At 43.7% G+C, this 18802-nt stretch overlaps 1 protein-coding gene across 1 annotated transcript; it reads right to left on the reverse strand.

Annotated features, from left to right (window-relative positions):
- Nucleotides 1-516: 516 nt before the first annotated feature.
- On the reverse strand, nucleotides 517-8256 carry LOC311113062 (acidic mammalian chitinase-like). Its single transcript, XM_084156201.1, has 13 exons — nucleotides 8234-8256; nucleotides 7742-7814; nucleotides 7628-7654; nucleotides 7194-7398; nucleotides 7052-7108; nucleotides 6768-6933; nucleotides 6441-6565; nucleotides 5921-6044; nucleotides 5596-5778; nucleotides 5379-5495; nucleotides 5103-5235; nucleotides 3114-3405; nucleotides 517-970 (listed from the first exon to the last, which is right to left on the reverse strand). Exons 2-12 carry the CDS (start codon nucleotides 7764-7766, stop codon nucleotides 3152-3154), a joined length of 1416 nt encoding a protein of 471 aa, XP_084012327.1. The 5' UTR covers nucleotides 7767-7814; nucleotides 8234-8256; the 3' UTR covers nucleotides 517-970; nucleotides 3114-3151.
- Between the last annotated feature and the right edge of the window lie 10546 nt (nucleotides 8257-18802).

Raw genomic sequence — 18802 nt, forward strand, 5'->3', positions numbered from 1 at the left:
CCCGTTCTTTTGGTTTCGATAATGTTGATGTTTACGACAAAAACGTAATGTTGTTAATATAGTAATGACTATATGCTGTGGCAGAGCCAGGGTGAAATTCCCCTTTAACTTGTATTTTTCATTCGGTACATGGGAATTTAACAGCAAAAGTTATTTTTATGTGCACTACGTCATCACCCACAGCCTTTTATCTGGAAAAAGTATGTTTGATGGAAACACATCTCTGATGGAAGAATGCGCAAATTGTTTTATTCAGAGTTTTGAATATTTGCATGAAAGTTTGTCGCAAATTGGATGGAAACCTAGCTACTGAGATGACACAACGCCAGTAAATAAAAATAATAACAGGATATTTACTTTGTATAATCTATATCGCAAGTGTGAAAATTGCCCCTCAGGGCTGTACATAGGGGAGAGTGGGGTAAATTGAGCCAAAGGGTTAGTTGAGCCACCCCTTGTTTCTAGGAAACCATTGTTAGGTTCTGAACAGAGTATAAACTCAAACGGACGACTAGAAAAAGCTCAAACCACGTTTATTCAACCCACTGGGTGCTTCAGCTGCAAGCACACTTTGCACATGATCAAACAGGCATTATATGTCAAGATGAGGTTAGGGAGGTAACTTCTCAGAACTGCTATCTGTTGCCCAACACTGCATAAATGTTGTGCTGTTCCTCTTTATCCGATCACTTCTCCATGATGTTTACAAGTGACCTTTTGTTCACATTACTGAACAGACTTTGGTTATAAACACTGTTCCCCTTTTCTCTCACAGTTACTTTCCATGAACAAAGTCCCTCTTCACCCCTCAGTGACCAATAACATATACATTCATTTTGCACATAACATAATCAATAAGGCCTTATTTAGTTACAGGAATAAGTATATTTCAAGTCAGAACTCAACACCATACAAAATTAATAATGTGACCAAATATTTAGGACGAGCCGAGGTCATCATTTCATGGAGTCTGTGAAGGAAGAAAGCACATGGAAAAAGTGGTAAGCAAGTTAGGTACAAATGAATTTATTGTGTTATAGGTTTCATGATGCTTGTATCTAAACCAAAGTAGATAGTTTAAAGATTGTTTTGTACATCAGTTGAGGTCTCTATAAGCTACAATATGAGGTCCTAAACCTACACTATACAGTATATACAAAAGTATGTGGACACCCCTTCAAATTAGTGGATTCGGCTATTTCAGACACACCCGTTGCCAACAGGTGTATAAAATCGAGCACACAATCATGCAATCTCCATAGACAAACATTGGCGGTAGAATGGCCTTACTGAAGAGCTCAGTGACTTTCAACGTGGCACAGTCATAGGATGCCACCTTTCCAACAAGTCAGTTTGTCAAATGTCTGCCCTGCTAGAGCTGCCCTGGTCAACTGTAAGTGCTGTTATTGTGAAGTGGAAACATCTAGGAGCAACAACGGTTCAGCCGCGAAGTGGTAGGCCACACAAGCTCACAGAATGGGACCGCCGAGTGCTGAAGCGCGTACCGCGTAAAAATAGTCTGTCTTCGGTTGCAACACTCACTACTGAGTTCCAAACTGCCTCTGGAAGCAACGTTAGCACAATAACTGTTTGTCGGGAGTGTCATGAAATAGGTTTCCTTGACCGAGCAGCCGCACACAAGCCTAAGATCACCATGCGCAATGTCAAGCGTCAGCTGGAGTGGTGTAAAGCTCGCCGCCACTGGACTCTGGAGCAGTGGAAATGCGTTCTCTGGAGTGATGAATCACGCTTCACCATCTGGCAGTCCGACGGATGAATATGGGTGTCCGGTGGACGAAGGCCCTTTCCTGTTTCAGCATGACAATGCCCCCGTGCACAAAGCGAGGTCCATACAGAAATGGTTTGTAGAGATTGGTGTGGAAGAACTTGACTGGCCTGCACATAGCCTTGACCTCAATCCCACCGAACACCTTTGGGATGAATTGGAACTCAGACTGCGAGCCAGGCCTAATCACCCAACATCAGTGCCCGACCTCAGCAAGTCCCCACAGCAATGTTCCAACATCTAGTGGAAAGCCTTCCCAGAAGAGTGGAGGCTGTTATAGCAGCAAAGGGGGGACAAACTTCACATTAATGCCCAGGATTTTGGAATGAGATGTTCGACGAGCAGTTGTCCACATACTTTTGGTCATGTAGTGTAGCATGAAAGTGTATCCTTGTAGCTGTGTGGGCTAATATAGTCCAAATGTTTGCCTTGGGTTAAGTTGAGCCAATGACCATGGGGTAAGTTGAGCCAATGGCCACCATACCCCCATACAAATTATAATTACATTTTGTCAGTGTTATACATAATATATTTTTGCAATGTGCCATGCATATGAACTCAAGATAGTGCCCCATGTTTACAAACGTAAAACAAGCAAAGGTCTAGCCCCCCTTGAGGTTCTTGAGAGAGCAACCAAGGAAGTGAGAGAAGGGAATAAGTTAATTTGAGCAGCAGTAAGAGATGAAAGAATTGACTGAATGACACTGAAAAGGTACATTGACAAAAAAGAAAATGAACATGTACATGTACATGTGCGAAAGAGAGGCAATTGGTAAAGTAGCAGAGGCACACAAGGTCATATCTGATGACATCTAGCCTGAGCTTGCTAAACATATGAAGAATCTCTCAGACCAGTTTCATGGGCTCAGTAGCCTCAAATGCAGAGAACTTTCCTACGAATTGGCACATCAAAACAACATCCCTGTCCCAGACAACTGGTCAAGAAATGGAAGGGTAAGTGATATTGAACAGAGAGATCTATATACAGTATGACCGAGGTATACATTTAAGATATACAATATACCAGAACCCCATTCCAAGATTTAAATTTTGATCTACCAGCACCATCACCCTCTGTCACAGGACACCATCACCTACTTACCCCAAGGCGGCTCAACTTACCCTGTCTCTATGCTCAACTTGTGCCAAGATTCTGAGAACACTTTTTTTGGACAACCTATGTTTTCAAAACTGTTATGTTTACATACATTCTGATTATTTCCAGCGATACACATGATCCTGAAATATATGTCGATATCTTTGTTAGGAAGAGAGTTATATTTCCCTTGATGTAGTGATGCTGAATGTAAAAAATGGCTCAACATACCCAACTCTCCCATAGGTCAAATAACAGACATGACAGTCCTAGGGCCAGTCGCAGCATTTGCAGCTGTCCCTGAAGACTAGGCTAGCGAGGCAGCTCTGGATATAGGTGATGCCGTTGGCACAGTTATAGAAAGAGCTCGGGGAATCTGCTTTGACATACAGCCCGCCAGCCCTGCCTGCACAGAAACCACCACCGGGTACAAGGGTAGTAGTGGTGGTGGCCTTGGTGGTGGCCTTGACTGTGGGTGGTGCCCCTGACCATGGGGTGTGTGTAGGTGGCAGGGGAGGTAGTTCTGGGTGAAAATAAAATGTAATATGTCTATTCAGAATAGCACTTGACTGCAAAAAAAACATTGATATGTTTGTATATACACTGCTCAAAAAAATAAAGGGAACACTTAAACAACACAATGTAACTCCAAGTCAATCACACTTCTGTGAAATCAAACTGTCCACTTAGGAAGCAACACCGATTGACAATACATTTCACATGCTGTTGTGCAAATGGAATAGACAACAGGTGGAAATTATAGGCAATTAGCAAGACACCCCCAATAAAGGACTGGTTTTGCAGGTGGTGACCACTGACCACTTCTCAGTTCCTATGCTTCCTGGCTGATGTTTTGGTCACTTTTGAATGCTGGCGGTGCTTTCACTCTAGTGGTAGCATGAGACGGAGTCTACAACCCACACAAGTGGCTCAGGCAGTGCAGCTCATCCAGGATGGCACATCAATGCGAGCTGTGGCAAGAAGGTTTGCTGTGTCTGTCAGCGTAGTGTCCAGAGCATGGAGGCGCTACCAGGAGACAGGCCAGTACATCAGGAGACGTGGAGGAGGCCATAGGAGGGCAACAACCCAGCAGCAGGACTGCTACCTCTGCCTTTGTGCAAGGAGGAGCAGGAGGAGCACTGCCAGAGCCCTGCAAAATGACCTCCAGCAGGCCACAAATGTGCACGTGTCTGCTCAAACGGTCAGAAACAGACTCCATGAGGGTGGTATGAGGGCCTGACGTCCACAGGTGGGGGTTGTGCTTACAGCCCAACACCGTGCAGGACGTTTGGCATTTGCCAGAGAACACCAAGATTGGCAAATTCGCCACTGGCGCCCTGTGCTCTTCACAGATGAAAGCAGGTTCACACTGAGCACATGTGACAGACGTGACAGAGTCTGGAGACGCCGTGGAGAACGTTCTGCTGCCTGCAACATCCTCCAGCATGACCGGTTTGGCGGTGGGTCAGTCATGGTGTGGGGTGGCATTTCTTTGGGGGGCCGCACAGCCCTCCATGTGCTCGCCAGAGGTAGCCTGACTGCCATTAGGTACCGAGATGAGATCCTCAGACCCCTTGTGAGACCATATGCTGGTGCGGTTGGCCCTGGGTTCCTCCTAATGCAAGACAATGCTAGACCTCATGTGGCTGGAGTGTGTCAGCAGTTCCTGCAAGAGGAAGGCATTGATGCTATGGACTGGCCCGCCCGTTCCCCAGACCTGAATCCAATTGAGCACATCTGGGACATCATGTCTCGCTCCATCCACCAACACCACCTTGCACCACAGACTGTCCAGGAGTTGGCGGATGCTTTAGTCCAGGTCTGGGAGGAGATCCCTCAGGAGACCATCCGCCACCTCATCAGGAGCATGCCCAGGCGTTGTAGGGAGGTCATACAGGCACGTGGAGGCCACACACACTACTGAGCCTCATTTTGACTTGTTTTAAGGACATTACATCAAAGTTGGATCAGCCTGTAGTGTGGTTTTCCACTTTAATTTTGAGGGTGACTCCAAATCCAGACCTCCATGGGTTGATAAATTTGATTTCCATTGATAATTTTTGTGTGATTTTGTTGTCAGCACATTCAACTATGTAAAGAAAAAAGTATTTAATAAGATTATTTCATTCATTCAGATCTAGGATGTGTTATTTTAGTGTTCCCTTAATTTTTTTGAGCAGTGTATTTGGACAAGTAAGAAATCGTTTAAACGTGATTTACCAATGTTGAGGAGTTTGTGAAGATGGCTGATCAGGGAATAGTTGCCCTGTCCACATGACTGTCCAGCAAAGTCATCCAGGTCCAGATTCCAAACCATGGCCCCTCCAAAGCCATTTTCCTTTAGGTAGCGGACCTTAGGAAGGGAGAGTGAGAGCATAAGAAAATAACAGGAGTATGGAGTTTCTACTGATGTCTTTGATTCTTTTGCAATTTCTTAGCTTAGTTAGATGTTTGGTTCACCATTTTTGATTAAAACCCAGAAACACTGCAGCATACCTTTGTGTCATAGCTCTCCCTATTGTCAAATCCCACCCACTCATTTCCTTTAGAGGCATAGGGAACCTTTTGATCGTCAATCCACTGTACACTGGCTCCTTGGAGGAAAGTACAGATCTGGAAACAGGAGGGGCAACAGGTTACCTCAATTGAAAAGTGAACTATCAATTTGATACCTTTCAAAGTTCACAAAAAATACGTAATTAAGCCTTATTACCTCATAATAAGACCAGAAACCAGCCTCCCTGGTGAAAGGTCCGGGTGAAGCAGCACCATTGGCTGACGCTCCGACACCACTATCTCCAGAGGCGAGCCGGAATGAACGTCCATATGTAGCAAAGCCCATCATCAGCTTCTCAACAGGGGCTCCCTGATCTCGCCAGTATTTCATGGCAAAATCCTGCCAGAGAGAGAGAGAGACAGAAAAGAGAGACTTTGAAACTAATTTTGCATGAATGTATATACAGTACTTTCTTTACACTCACATTTGATAGGCTTTATTTAACATGTAGACAAGAAGCGTGATTTAGCCCCTTTCTCACTGTGTTGAAGTAGATATGGTCTCCTGTGTCATGGGATCCCTGGTATAGAGGGCTGTTGTGTCCTGTGAAGGTCTCCCAGGATCCATGGAAGTCATAGGTCATCACATTAATGAAGTCCAGGTATCTAAAGACAGAAAGGTCGTTCCATATGATTTCATATATCAGCTTTCAAATGATATCAAACTCAACAGTTTATATTTTTCAGTGATAAAGACATTAACATCTCATGGTAGGGTGGGGTTTGAAAATGTTGTCAACTTTGAGCACCTCTAGCTCCTGAATGTTTTGGCATTCAGGTCCAAAAAAAGTCACTTTCTGACCACTTCCACCATGGGCAAACATGTATGAAAGGTTTCATTCAAATCAAAAGGGGTGTAGTCAGACAGTGATTGAAATGATGTGGAACGACCCAGAAGACAAGTTAATACACATCCATTAATCCAAATGGGATCCTGTTCATCATATGATGGTTTATCTAAAATGTGACTACAGTGGTTATAATGTTAAAATCCATATTTACTTAGCAATGTCTGCAATTTCATAGCCAGAATCAATGGTCCCTTTCCCAGCAGCCACAGCAGCAGTAAGCAGCAGCCTGGGGTGGCTGAATTCTTGGCCTTCAGCCTCAAACGCCTCCAGGAGCTCCTACAAAAACAACAGATGTATTTTTTGTCATATGGCATTACATGTATTGTAATTTCTTTACCTCATCCCTAAATAAAAGTATAGTAGCATTGTTTCCCGGCTCAACCCTAACCCTAGCCTTAACCCTAGCCCTTACCCCAGCTTCATGTCCACACCCTGGCCTAACAATAACCATAGCCATATCGCTAACCCTAACCATCACCTTGCACAACAGTGTGAATCTGTGCTTGTCCTCTGGAGGGCTTCCCCGTGCTCCAGGGTACTCCCAGTCCAGGTCCAGCCCGTCAAAACCATGCCTCTTCAGGAAACTGATCGAAGACTGGATGAACTTCTGCCGATTGGCAGGTGATGAAACCATGATACTGAACCTAGGGAGAATTAGGGATGCTCAATCAGGTTGATGTTACTAAATATGAAATATATTATGAATACATAAAAAATATACTACCTGTTACCCATGTAAATATAATAAATAAAAGATCTCACTGTTGTGTGCCAAATATCCATCCACCGACAGCCAAAAGTGTTTTGAGCTGAGGATTTCTGTTGGATGACAAAAATACAATTACTATTGTCAGTAAACAATTACCCATGAACATCTCAGAATGTCTTGGGAAAAGATGCAAACCTGTCTTTAAGTCCGTTGAAGGATCTGTAGAGGGTCTCATCATTCCACTCAAAGGTGGCAAGCTCATTGGCAGGGTTGATAATGGAGAAGGCGTAGATCAGGTGAGTACACAGGTTAGGGTCAACATTAGCCGGCAGGTACTTCCCAGTTCCAGGTCTGTACTGGGACCAGTTGGTAAAGTAGCAGACCAGTTGGGAGGTAGAGCCTTAGACAGGAACAGAATGCGGTGTCTATCATATATGAGTCACTGTCAACATTTCCCAGGGTGACACAACTTCATGGTAGCATCTTTGTTATATATCACACAATAATTCTAGATGACTAATACAAACATCATTCTCTTGATGAATACTGAGTGACAATTCAAATAAAAAAAATCCTCAAATGTTAATATAATAATGTGTGGGAAATGTCATAATGTTGTGGAAACTCACCCAAGTGGGACAGAGCCAAGCACAGACCTTAAAAAGCACATATTGAAAGTCAATAAAAATAAGAAGAATTTCACACAAAGAGAATATATGTGAACATATTAAGAATGTTTTTACCTGCGAGTAAAGTGACCTTGCTCATTGTGCCTGCTTCTCTGCTAGATCGGTCGGAGGGCTTATTTATGTCTCTCTTAAAACGAGGAAGAAGAAAATGGTGAAATGACAGCTATTTGATATTTGTTCCACTCTCTATGACTAATTATTAACCCGAGTTAATCATCTGACTTTCCCAAAAATAACTCTGTCATTGTAGTGGGAAATATTTGTATACATTCCTCACCTGACCTCATAACTAGACTATGTAACTTGTATATTAACGAAGTCTAGAAAATTGTATTATTGAACTCCATAAGATAAATAGCAATGTGCAAAAGGACTATTGTTGAGTTACAGGAATAGGCATTTCAAGAAAGGTCTAACAATTGAATATCAATGCAAGTGTATATAATAACATTATAAAATGAATGAATTCCATTATACAAGGCAAAACCATTCCTTAATTTAGCCTAAATTACATGACATTACAGGCATTAACAAGGCATTAATAACCTCGGCATGATCAGAGAGAGGGGAAAAGACAGACAAAGAGAGGATCCATGGCTCCAAAGTCCTTGGGGAGGAGTGAGAGAGAGTTTACCTCACCACAACAGGAACCAGTAGTGGTAGCTTGATCTGGGAGGATAGCTTAGAGCATCTCTCTCTTTTCTATCCATTTCCTCTTGCTTGGATTGCTCACCGTTTTAAAGGACGACTGAAATGGGCAGGGCATTTGTGTAAGGTAAGAAAAGTGAGTGGGAAGATAAAATATGATAAAAGAGATGCAAAAAAGGGTTTGGTGGCACTTTATTTTAAAATACAGAACCAGTCAAAAGTTTGGACACACCTACTCATTCAAGGATTTTTCTTTATTTTTACTATTTTCTACATTGTAGAATAATAGTGGAGATATCAAAACTATGAAATAACACATATAGAATCATGTAGTAACCAAAAAAGTGTTTAAAAATATTTTATATTTTATATTTTTCAAAGTAGCCACCCTTTGCCTTGACGACAGCTTTGCACATTCTTGGCATTCTCTCAACCAGCTTAATAAGGAATGCTTTTCCAACACTCAGTTCCCACATATGCTGAGCACTTGTTGGCTGCTTTTCCTTCACTCTGCGGTCCAACTCATCCCAAACCATCTCAATTGGGTTGAGGTCTGGTGATTGTGGAGGCCTGGTCATCTGATGCAGCACTCCATCACTCTCCTTGGTCAAATAGCCCTTACACAGCCTGGAGGTGTGTTTTGGGTCATTGTCCTGTTGAAAACAAATGATAGTCCCACTAAGCGCAAACCAGATGGGATGGTGTATCGCTGCAGAATGCTGTGGTAGCCATGCTGGTTAAGTGTAGCTTGAATTCTAAATAAATCACAGACAGTGTCACCAGCAAAGCACCCCCACGCCATCACACCTCATCCTCCATGCTTCACAGTGGGAACCACACATGCGGATATCAGACGTTCACCTATTCTGCGTCTCACAAAGACACAGCGGTTGGAACCAAAAATCTCAAATTTGGACTCATCGGACCAAAGGACAGATTTCCACCGGTCTAATGTCCATTGCTCGTATTTCTTGGCCCAAGCAAGTCTCTTCTTCTTGTTGGTGTCCTTTAGTAGTTGTTTCTTTGCAGCAATTCGACCATGAAGGCCTGATTCACACAGTCTCCTCTGAACAGTTGATGTTGAGATGTGTCTGTTACTTGAACTCTGTGAAGCATTTATTTGGGCTGCAATCTGAGGTGCAGTTAACTCCAATGAACGTATCCTCTGCAGCAGAGGTAACTCTGGGTCTTCCTTTCCTCTGGCGGTCCTCATGAGAGCCAGTTTCATCATAGCGCTTGATGGTTTTTGTGACTGCACTTGAAGAAACATTCAAAGTTCTTGAAATGTTCCGTATTGACTGACCTTCATGTCTTAAACTAATGATGGACTGTCGTTTCTCTTTGCTTATTTTAGCTGTTCTTGCCATAATATGGACTTGGTCTTTTACCAAATAGGGCTATCTTCTGTATACCACCCCTACCTTGTCACAACACAACTGATGGGCTCAAACGCATTAAGAAGGAAAGAAATTCAACAAATTAACTTTTAACAAGGCACACCTGTTAATTGAAATGTATTCCAGGTGACTACCTCATGAAGCTGGTTGAGAGAATGCCAAGAGTGTGCAAAGCTGTCATCAAAGCAAAGGGTGGCTACTTTGAGGAATCTCAAATATAAAATATATTTTGATTTGTTTAACCCTTTTTTGGTTACTACATGATTCCATATGTGTTATTTCATAGTTTTGATGTCTTCACTATTATTCTACAATGTAGAAAATAGTAAAAATAAAGAAAAACCCTTGAATGAGTAGGTGTGTCCAAACTTTTGACTGGTACTGTACATATTAGTATTACTAATGAGATGTGCTTGCTGAAAACAAGTTTTGACAACTTTCCCAACAACTTACATAAAAACCTAGACGTGGGTTACTTATCTGCTATTTAAATCTGAAATCAGAATAAAAATATATTCTACCAATCCAATCAATGTTACAGCTGTTTTAGTAACAAAATCAACTATTTTCTCTAAACTTTAAAAACAACTGACATTTTTACCACTTACCCAACAACTTAGACAAAAACTTAGAGAGTATGATAAAATGTTCTACTTCTCTGCTTTTCAAATCTGAAATCAGAGCAGAAATATATTTTACCAATAATACTGATTATGCCACACAACTCACCCCCAACCCACTAAACACTTTCTATAGCTAACCAATGGCCTACCTATCTAAAACATTTACTATTACTACTGCAATGTACTGCTACTAGTACTTCTGGGCTACTAACTACTACTACTACTACTACCTAGTCTCACACTGAAGGCTACTATCAACTATTTATAAAACAGTCACTCCCTCTACTACACCAGCCCAAAATGTTCAACACTAACAAACTTCTAAACTTCTTCCACTAGATGGAGAGAGATGGTAAGGTGAGAGAGGGGACCACTTAGACTGGTCCCAGATCTGTTTGTGCTATTGCCAAATCCATTGCTTTCATTGTCAAGCCAAACACTATTTGGCATGACAATTCCATAAGGAGAAAGCATAAAAAGACTGGCACACAAGCTGCTAAAATAAACAGTGGCACGTATTCATATATGCCAAGGGAAGCCAGGCTTCCCCAAAAAATGTACCAATAAAGAAAGAAAAAAACATATAAAATAATTTATTTAGTCTCTCTGTGTTTCATGATTTTCCTTCAATTCGCAAGAGGCTGAACATATCTCAACGGAGAAAGCATCAGAGCGAGCGAAACAGCACACCTCTGTCTCTTTATGTGTAGCCCATATATCTGATGCTGTTTGGTCAAAAAGAGTATGATATTCTTGCCTCCTGTAGAATAAAAGGGAAGCTCGCGAGCGTTTGGCCTCCCTTGATAAAAAAAAGTATACAATAATAGCTAATCAGCATTGAGCTAAACTGAGTGAGCCAAGGGGGCCAGTTTCGATTTGGCTTCAAACCAATCACATCAAAAGCCAATTGTCATTGAATTGTTGCATCTTGTTGTGTTGTTGTCCTCCAGTGGCTAGCTAGCTAGCTAAAATTGTTCATTTCTTAAATTAGCCATGGATGGAGACAGGGATTTGGACTTGTGGTTTTACTTAATTCACCGTATTGGCCAATGATTATAACAGCAATTCTGATCCAACCATAAATTCATACATTGTGCTTCTGGCCTGAGAGGATGGAAGTTCAATACGTAGCTAGATGTAGTTGGCTAATGTTAACTAGCTGGCTAATCGTTGCCCATGAAAGGAAGTTTGGCTGGCAAGCAACATTGTAGCCAGGTAACCTAGTACAAATAAAACTAAAAGTGTGTACTGTATGACAGAGTTATAGACCGTTTCGGCAACATGAAAGAGAGGAGGATGGCACTGACATTTCTCCACAAGTAGGGTGTCAACATGCTTTTTCTACTTACGCACACACACATACACACAGAAATCAGTACCATGCTTACGTTGAGTGGACTAAATTGTTTTTGGAATCTTTTAGTTGTCACTGTATTAGACTAAGCATAGGTGATTTGATAATGTTGAAATGTTGAAGTTGAAGGTGGTGGAATAGTGGAGGCAGCTCCTGTTTTCTTTGCGACTTGCGGTAACTCTCCTGTGTTCTAAATCAATAGTTGTTTAGCAGTCCAAAAATGTCAGAAACATTAACTTGATAGACCATGCTGTAGGTCATGTAACTGTTTGTTACATGCAATATGTTTTGTGGACTCCTCCAGACAGATGTTGCTTTCCGGTTTAGTGTGATTGTGTGTTCTTATTGTCTCGGCCTTAGGTCTATATATCACGGTGGCAAGGCATATGTACTAACACGTAAGTTGTAATATGGCTTTATTTTCCTGGCTTGGCTTCCCCAGTGATTTTACCCATGCGCTGCTACTGAAAATAAAAGGCTACACTATGGGAAAATAGAAATGTACAGTACTACAGTACAATCGACAATCAATCACCTTAAAAAAATGTATATCACCTTGCATACCCTATTCACAATCTTTTCTCACAACCCTACAGTTTGACAACAAAAACCCATCAGTTACTTATGTTATAGCTGTCATTTTTAACAAAACACTACTGTTACTGCATTTGAATGGCGACAATAATGATGATTGATAAAAGGCGGAAGAAGTGACCAAACAAAAAAGTAGAAAATAGAAACTACGAAGGGTGAAGCATTGTGACAGCAATCCGTCAGTCAGTCAGGCAGTCAGGCAGTCAGTTATTCATCACCAGGTGAATGGTAACCCAAACAGGTTTTCCTAATCTTGGGGCCTTCATGGAATGGTGTTCTGATGCTCAATAACAATAAGGAGATTTAACTGACAAAGGCAGCAACAGCAGAACACAATGGTGGAGTCACAGTTGATTCCACAGAGGAACTTTAAATATGCAACACACCAGACTCTACAAAGCAATACTTTTTCCATGGCCAATTGTTCCGAAAATTACTTAACATTCTTTATAAACTGCTCAATTGTTAAAGAAAACTCTCTGGGTTCTATTGACGGAATTCTCTAACCATGTGATGGCAGGTGATGTAAAGCCATAACAAGTGAGGTTTTTTTCAATAACAAATTATGATCAATAACATCAAAGGCTGCGCTTCACTGAAATCTAACAATATTGCTCCAACTATCAGTGACTGCGGTAGTGGTGTAAATCAGGGTTTTCCAAACTCGGTCCTGGGGCCCCCCCTGGGTGCATGTTTTGGTTTTTGCCCTAGCACTACACAGCTGATTCAAATAATCAACTCATCATCAAGCTTAGATTATTTGAACCAGCTGTGTAGTGCTAGGGCAAAAACCAAAACGTGCACCCAGGGGTGGCCCCAGGACCGAGTTTGGGAAACCCTGATGTAAATAGTGACTGTAGTAGTAGTAGTAGTAGTAGTAGTAGTAGTAGTAGTAGTAGTAGTAGTAGTAGTAGTAGTAGTAGTCATTATAATTATAAGGCCCGTACAGAGCTAGGCAAAAAAGTGTTCCAGTATTCTGCCCCCTCTACTTGGAACGAGCTATAAAAGGACTTGAAACTACAGGAGCTTGTCTCCTTCAATTACTTTAAAGCTAGGGTAAAATCTATGTTGGAAAATGATTTAGGGGCTGTCAATGTTTTGACCTCTAGTTGAACCAGTCCTCTCAAAACCAATGTGCCTGTTCAATTGTCATGAACCCTGCGTCCTGAGTCTGTTCCTGCCTGTGTTGCCGTTTTTCTGCTCTGAATCTCCTGTTTCCTGAAGGTTCCTGAACGCACCCTGTCCGGTTGCTGGGCGACGTTGCTAGGCGGGTGATCTCTCGATTACCCGCACCTGCTTCTCATCAGCTTCGGCACACCTGGTCCTGATCATCACCCCTTCATAAGCTCTGACCTGACATCCATTCCCTGCCGGATCGTTAGCCATGAACAGTATGTTTTGTCAGCGTATCAGCCTCTGAGTTACTAGCGTTAGTTTTGTTGTTTTGCACCTTGTTGGCCTGCCGTGTACTTACCTCAGTTTTTTTCTGTCTACAGTCATTCCCCCGGGACCTTCACCCAACCCCTGCCTGGTTGTCGGCGGCTGCCGTGCCATCATTGGATCTGCCACTTCACCTCCATCAACTCATCTCCGCCGCCCGCTCTGTCTCCTGGATTACTCTGCATCTTTTTTGAATCTATTAATAAATACTCACCTTCGTTCAACTCACCTCGTCCTGGTCTGCTTCTGGGTTCTGTCGTAGTGAACCGTGACAGAACGATCCGGCCAGAAATGAACCCAGCGGACCTGGATTCTGTTCGCCATGCCATTACCCATCAGGAAAAGATGTTGGGACAACACAGCACGGCGCTACAGGAGATAGCGTTGTCGGTTCGGAACTTTTCTACCAGTCTGACGAAGATCCAGGCACAGCTCAGTTTGCCGGTGGAGAATCCACCACCGGTTTCACCCCTCTCGCCTGCCGCTTCTGGAGCTGTGCCCTTCCGTGAGCCCAAGGTTCCGACGCCTGATAAGTATGAAGGGGATTTGGGAAGATGCCGTTCCTTTCTTATGCAGTGTGGATTAGTGTTCGATCTACAGCCCCACTCTTACGCCACAGACAAGGCTAGGATAGCCTTTGTTATTGAATTGCTGCGTGGTAGAGCCCTGGAGTGGGCTTCAGCCGTATTGGAACGACAGGACACCTGCATGGCGTCATACCAGGAGTTCACGGCAGAGATGAGGAAGCTGTTTGACCATCCAGTCCGAGGTAAGGACGCAGCTAAGCGCCTGTTTTCTCTTCGCCAAGGAGCTCGCAGAGTTGCCGACTTCGTAATCGAATTCAGGACATTGGCTGTGGAGAGTCGGTGGAATGAAGAGTCATTGCAAGCTGCCTTTTATCAGGGGTTGTCGGCGCAACTCAGGGATGAGTTGATCTCCTATCCAGAGCCTAGTGACCTGGACAGTTTGGTAGCTTTGTCTATTTGGGTGGATAACAGAGTTCGAGAGAGAAGGAGGGAGAAGCAATGGGGCCCGTCCAATCAATCAGCTTCTCGGTTCCCAGTCGGGTCAGGAGGTGGACCAGAACGCGTCGATCATTGTCCACCACACGGGATTAGTGGAGAGGTCCTGCCTCCAGATTCTGAACCCATGCAAGTGGGGCGGCACGGGTTAACCAAGGAGGAGCGCCAACATAGACTTGAGACCAACCGCTGCCTCTACTGTGGGAGTTCGGGACATTACATCTTCACTTGTTCCCAGCGGCCGTCAAACTGCCCGGCTCGCTAAGTTTGGGAGGACTTTTAGCGAGCCGGTTTAAACCTCTCAATACCCCTGTCAGACCCCGTTTCCCGGCTACCCTCATGAACAGGAATCAGAGTTTAGCGATTAACACTTTCGTCGATTCAGGTGCCGATGGCAGCTTTATTGATACCGACATGGTGGAACAGCTGGGGCTTCCCAAGGAGCGATTACCGGAAGCCATTGAAGCTACCACTCTGAACGGCAGTAGTCTGGCACGTGTCACGATGAGGACTGAACCGGTTAAGATGCTGTTGTCAGGGAATCATTCTGAGGTTATCTCATTCTTCATTCTGCCTTCTCCCCATGTTCCTCTGGTCCTTGGTTACCCCTGGCTGAAAGAACACAATCCCACGTTCGATTGGGTGACTGGCAAGGTAACTAGTTGGAGCATTGATTGTCATGCTAACTGCCTCAAGACTGCCTGTTCCCATTCTGTTCTCAGTCAGGTCATTGAGGCTAACCCCCCAGATTTGTCCCTGGTTCCCGAAACATATCACGATTTGGGGGAAGTGTTCAGTAAGCAGAGGGCTCTGTCACTCCCTCCCCACCGACCATATGATTGTGCCATAAACCTGTTCCCTGGAGCTGCCTATCCCAAGGGACGGTTATACAGCATCTCCCGACCTGAACGTGAGGCTTTGGAGACCTACATAAAGGAGTCCCTAGCTGCTGGTCTCATTCGTCCCTCGTCATCACCCCTGGGGGCAGGATTCTTCTTTGTGAGTAAAAAGGATGGCTCTCTTTGACCTTGTATTGATTATCGGGGGTTGAATGATATCACGGTCAAGAACAAGTATCCCCTGCCCTTGATGAGCTCTGCTTTCGACTCCTTACAGGGTGCTACTGTGTTCACCAAGCTGGACCTACGCAATGCGTATCATCTGGTCCGGATCAGAGAGGGGGACGAATGGTTGACTGGTTTCAATACACCGATGGGTCATTTAGAGTATCAGGTGATGCCGTTTGGACTGACCAATGCCCCAGCAGTGTTCCAGAGTATGGTGAATGACGTCCTGAGAGATATGATCGGTCTTTTTGTGTTCGTTTACCTGGATGACATTCTTATCTTCTCTAAGGAGCTTTCCAGCCACGTCCAGCATGTCAAGCAGGTTCTGCAGCGATTGTTGGAGAATCGCCTGTTTGGGAAGGCCGAGAAGTGTGAATTTCACGCCCACACTACATCCTTCCTCGGGTACATCATCTCCAGGGGAGAGATTAGGATAGCCACTTCACCTCCACCAACTCATCTCCGCCGCCCGCTCCGTCTCCTGGATTACTCTGCATCTTTTTGAATCTGTTAATAAATACTCACCTTCGTTCAACTCACCTCGTCATGGTCTGCTTCTGGGTTCTGTCGTAGTGAACCGTGACATTACTTTAGTTAATAAATATATATTTTGGTACTCCTTGTCTCCACGGTGTCTCCCTTTTTGTTACGAACTTTGAGCCGGTTCATGACACAACCTACACATTTACTCCCTTATATGTACATGATTAACATCTTTCGATGTCACGCCACCACCATCTTCCAAAGTCCAAGTACCACACATAGTTTCCTTACAAGGGCTACGTGCGCTTCTCTAGGTGGTGCCTCTGTCTCTTATCCTATTATATTGGTGGCGTGACTCAGACTCTTTCTTAAAAAGTAATATACATACACACATTAAAGAACAGTTACACACTGCATGGACTATATTCACTATTCACGCATGCATCTGGATTACAAAGTATCAATCATGTTTACTATGTTTTACCTTTATCATTAGACAACATTTGTATTAGAAAATCATCTATGTTAGTAGCCCATGTGCCTCACCCTAATGATTCGGTCCCTTTTCCCCTCTTAATTTCGTCTACTGTTCTGACTTGGTGGTGCAAATGTAGCCTATAGCCTGTTTTAGAGAAATGTAATCATCAAATATTGTAAGAGCTTTCATTGTCTACTTATATGCCCCCTTTATTTGTCCTATGGTTCTGACTTGGTGTACAGGGAGAATACTTTAAGAACGGCCCATGTTCTGAATATTGTCGCTGTACATTTCAAAAGTGCTGAACAAATAGTTATATTGACTACGTCTGTCCTAGCTCGCTCATTAATATCGTAATTGAAATTACGGATTGCCTCTTATCCGCTCGTCGTCCCCTTATGCCATAGTTTGTACATCTCAATTGTCAGTAGAAACAACATTTGTTTAAGCAAGTCAGCCATATCAGCCATGTTTTTTTAAAAGGCAGTAAAAGGCTGAATTAACTGGTTCACTGCCAGACAAGGCTCCGTTGATAGCCAGGTGTAGCAGCGGTAAGGTGTTGGGACTGCTGTTGGCACCGTTTGTCACCATTATAGTGCAATTCATGTAGTGTTGTGTTGTGGAGTGGCTTTGCTGGCATGCATCAACATTTGTTTTAGTTTTTTTGCCCGACCAAGATTTAAATGCTAAAATTGCCACTGTGTAAGACACACATGCAATCTGCCATCTGGGAATCTGTTCAATGTTCCTAATGTTGATATAACCATTGGTTCTTAAAGAGGCAATCTGCTATTCAAACAACAACAAAGCTGTAACCCCACCACTGTTTTCAAAAAAAGATGAAGAATTGGGGGTGGAGAAATGTAACCACTCTCAAATTCATCGATAGAGCTATGGATACAAAATGAAGATTTTAGCCATATTTCAGAGGCTCAACAGTGTTTGTTTAAAATTACACTGTTTACAAACAATTGAGTAGAACAAGCTAATATTTGTGGAATGACAATTGGACTAAGCTCATGAGGCATTTATTATATAAGTTATATTCTTCAAGAATCAATGGGTGAATGTAAATAATTTGAAAGTCAATCTGATGAAGCAATCACAGATTGACCCTTTAAATACTATAATTTATGTCACAAGAGCATAGCACGACTGTTTTACCCTATCATAACCCAAAATATACGGTTGCATTGTTTATAACAGGAACATAAACCATGTATAATGATAGTTACCGGAGTTGTAACTCCAGTTCTATGAGTGGAGCGGAGCCCCATAGGGGAGCTCTGCTCCTATTGGTTTACCCCGCTGCCTAGGCAGCGAACAGCCTGAGACAAAATTATGCACACACCTGCAGCCAATAGGAGTACAGGTGTCCCTATAAGAGGGGACGCTTCCCCCTCAATCAGCCTCCAGATAAATTATCTTCAGCGAGACTAGAGAGGGTCGGCAGGGCCTTAAGTCCTATGGGGCTCTGCTCCACTCATAGAACTGGAGTTACAACTCCGGTAATTATCGTTCTATATCGTCACAATTCCGTCAGTATTTTATAACCGGTCCAATAGTAATGTAACAAAGTTACAATGGACCTCGGCGGACCTCGGCGCGATGCTTCCCCTCTCCTTCCTTCCACGATGCACCAAGCCCTGTCTGGACCCTGGTGTGGAAGACCCCGAACCTGGAGAGGGGCTGACGTCTGGGCCTGGATCGGCAATCCTCCCGCGATGCACCAAGCCCTGTCCGGACCCTGGTGTGGGAGGCCCCGACCCTGGAGAGGGGCTGACTTCTGGGTCTGAAGTGGAGCCGCTGACCGGAGCTGAACTGGACCCCGGTGGAGCGGACTGCTCTGGCTCCGGAATGGAGCAGCTGACCGGAGCTGGATCGGGAACCGGTGGAGCGGACTGCTCTGGCTCCGGAGTGGGGCCTATGACCGGAGCTGGACTTGGCACCGGTGGAGCGGACTGCTCTGACTCCGGAGTGGAGCCGCTGACCGTAGCTGGACTGGACCC

Source organism: Coregonus lavaretus (genome assembly GCF_964263955.1).
Source record: "Coregonus lavaretus genome assembly, chromosome: 39".
Lineage (NCBI taxonomy): Eukaryota > Metazoa > Chordata > Actinopteri > Salmoniformes > Salmonidae > Coregonus > Coregonus lavaretus.

Coding starts and splice junctions, on each gene's coding strand:
- LOC311113062 (XM_084156201.1), bottom strand. CDS start 7,766: ATGAGCAAGGTCACTTTACTCGCAG. Junction 5,236..5,378: donor GGGAGAGCTATGACACAAAG/GTATGCTGCAGT, acceptor TCCCTTCCTAAG/GTCCGCTACCTAAAGGAAAA. Junction 3,406..5,102: donor TCACAAACTCCTCAACATTG/GTAAATCACGTT, acceptor ATTTTCACCCAG/AACTACCTCCCCTGCCACCT.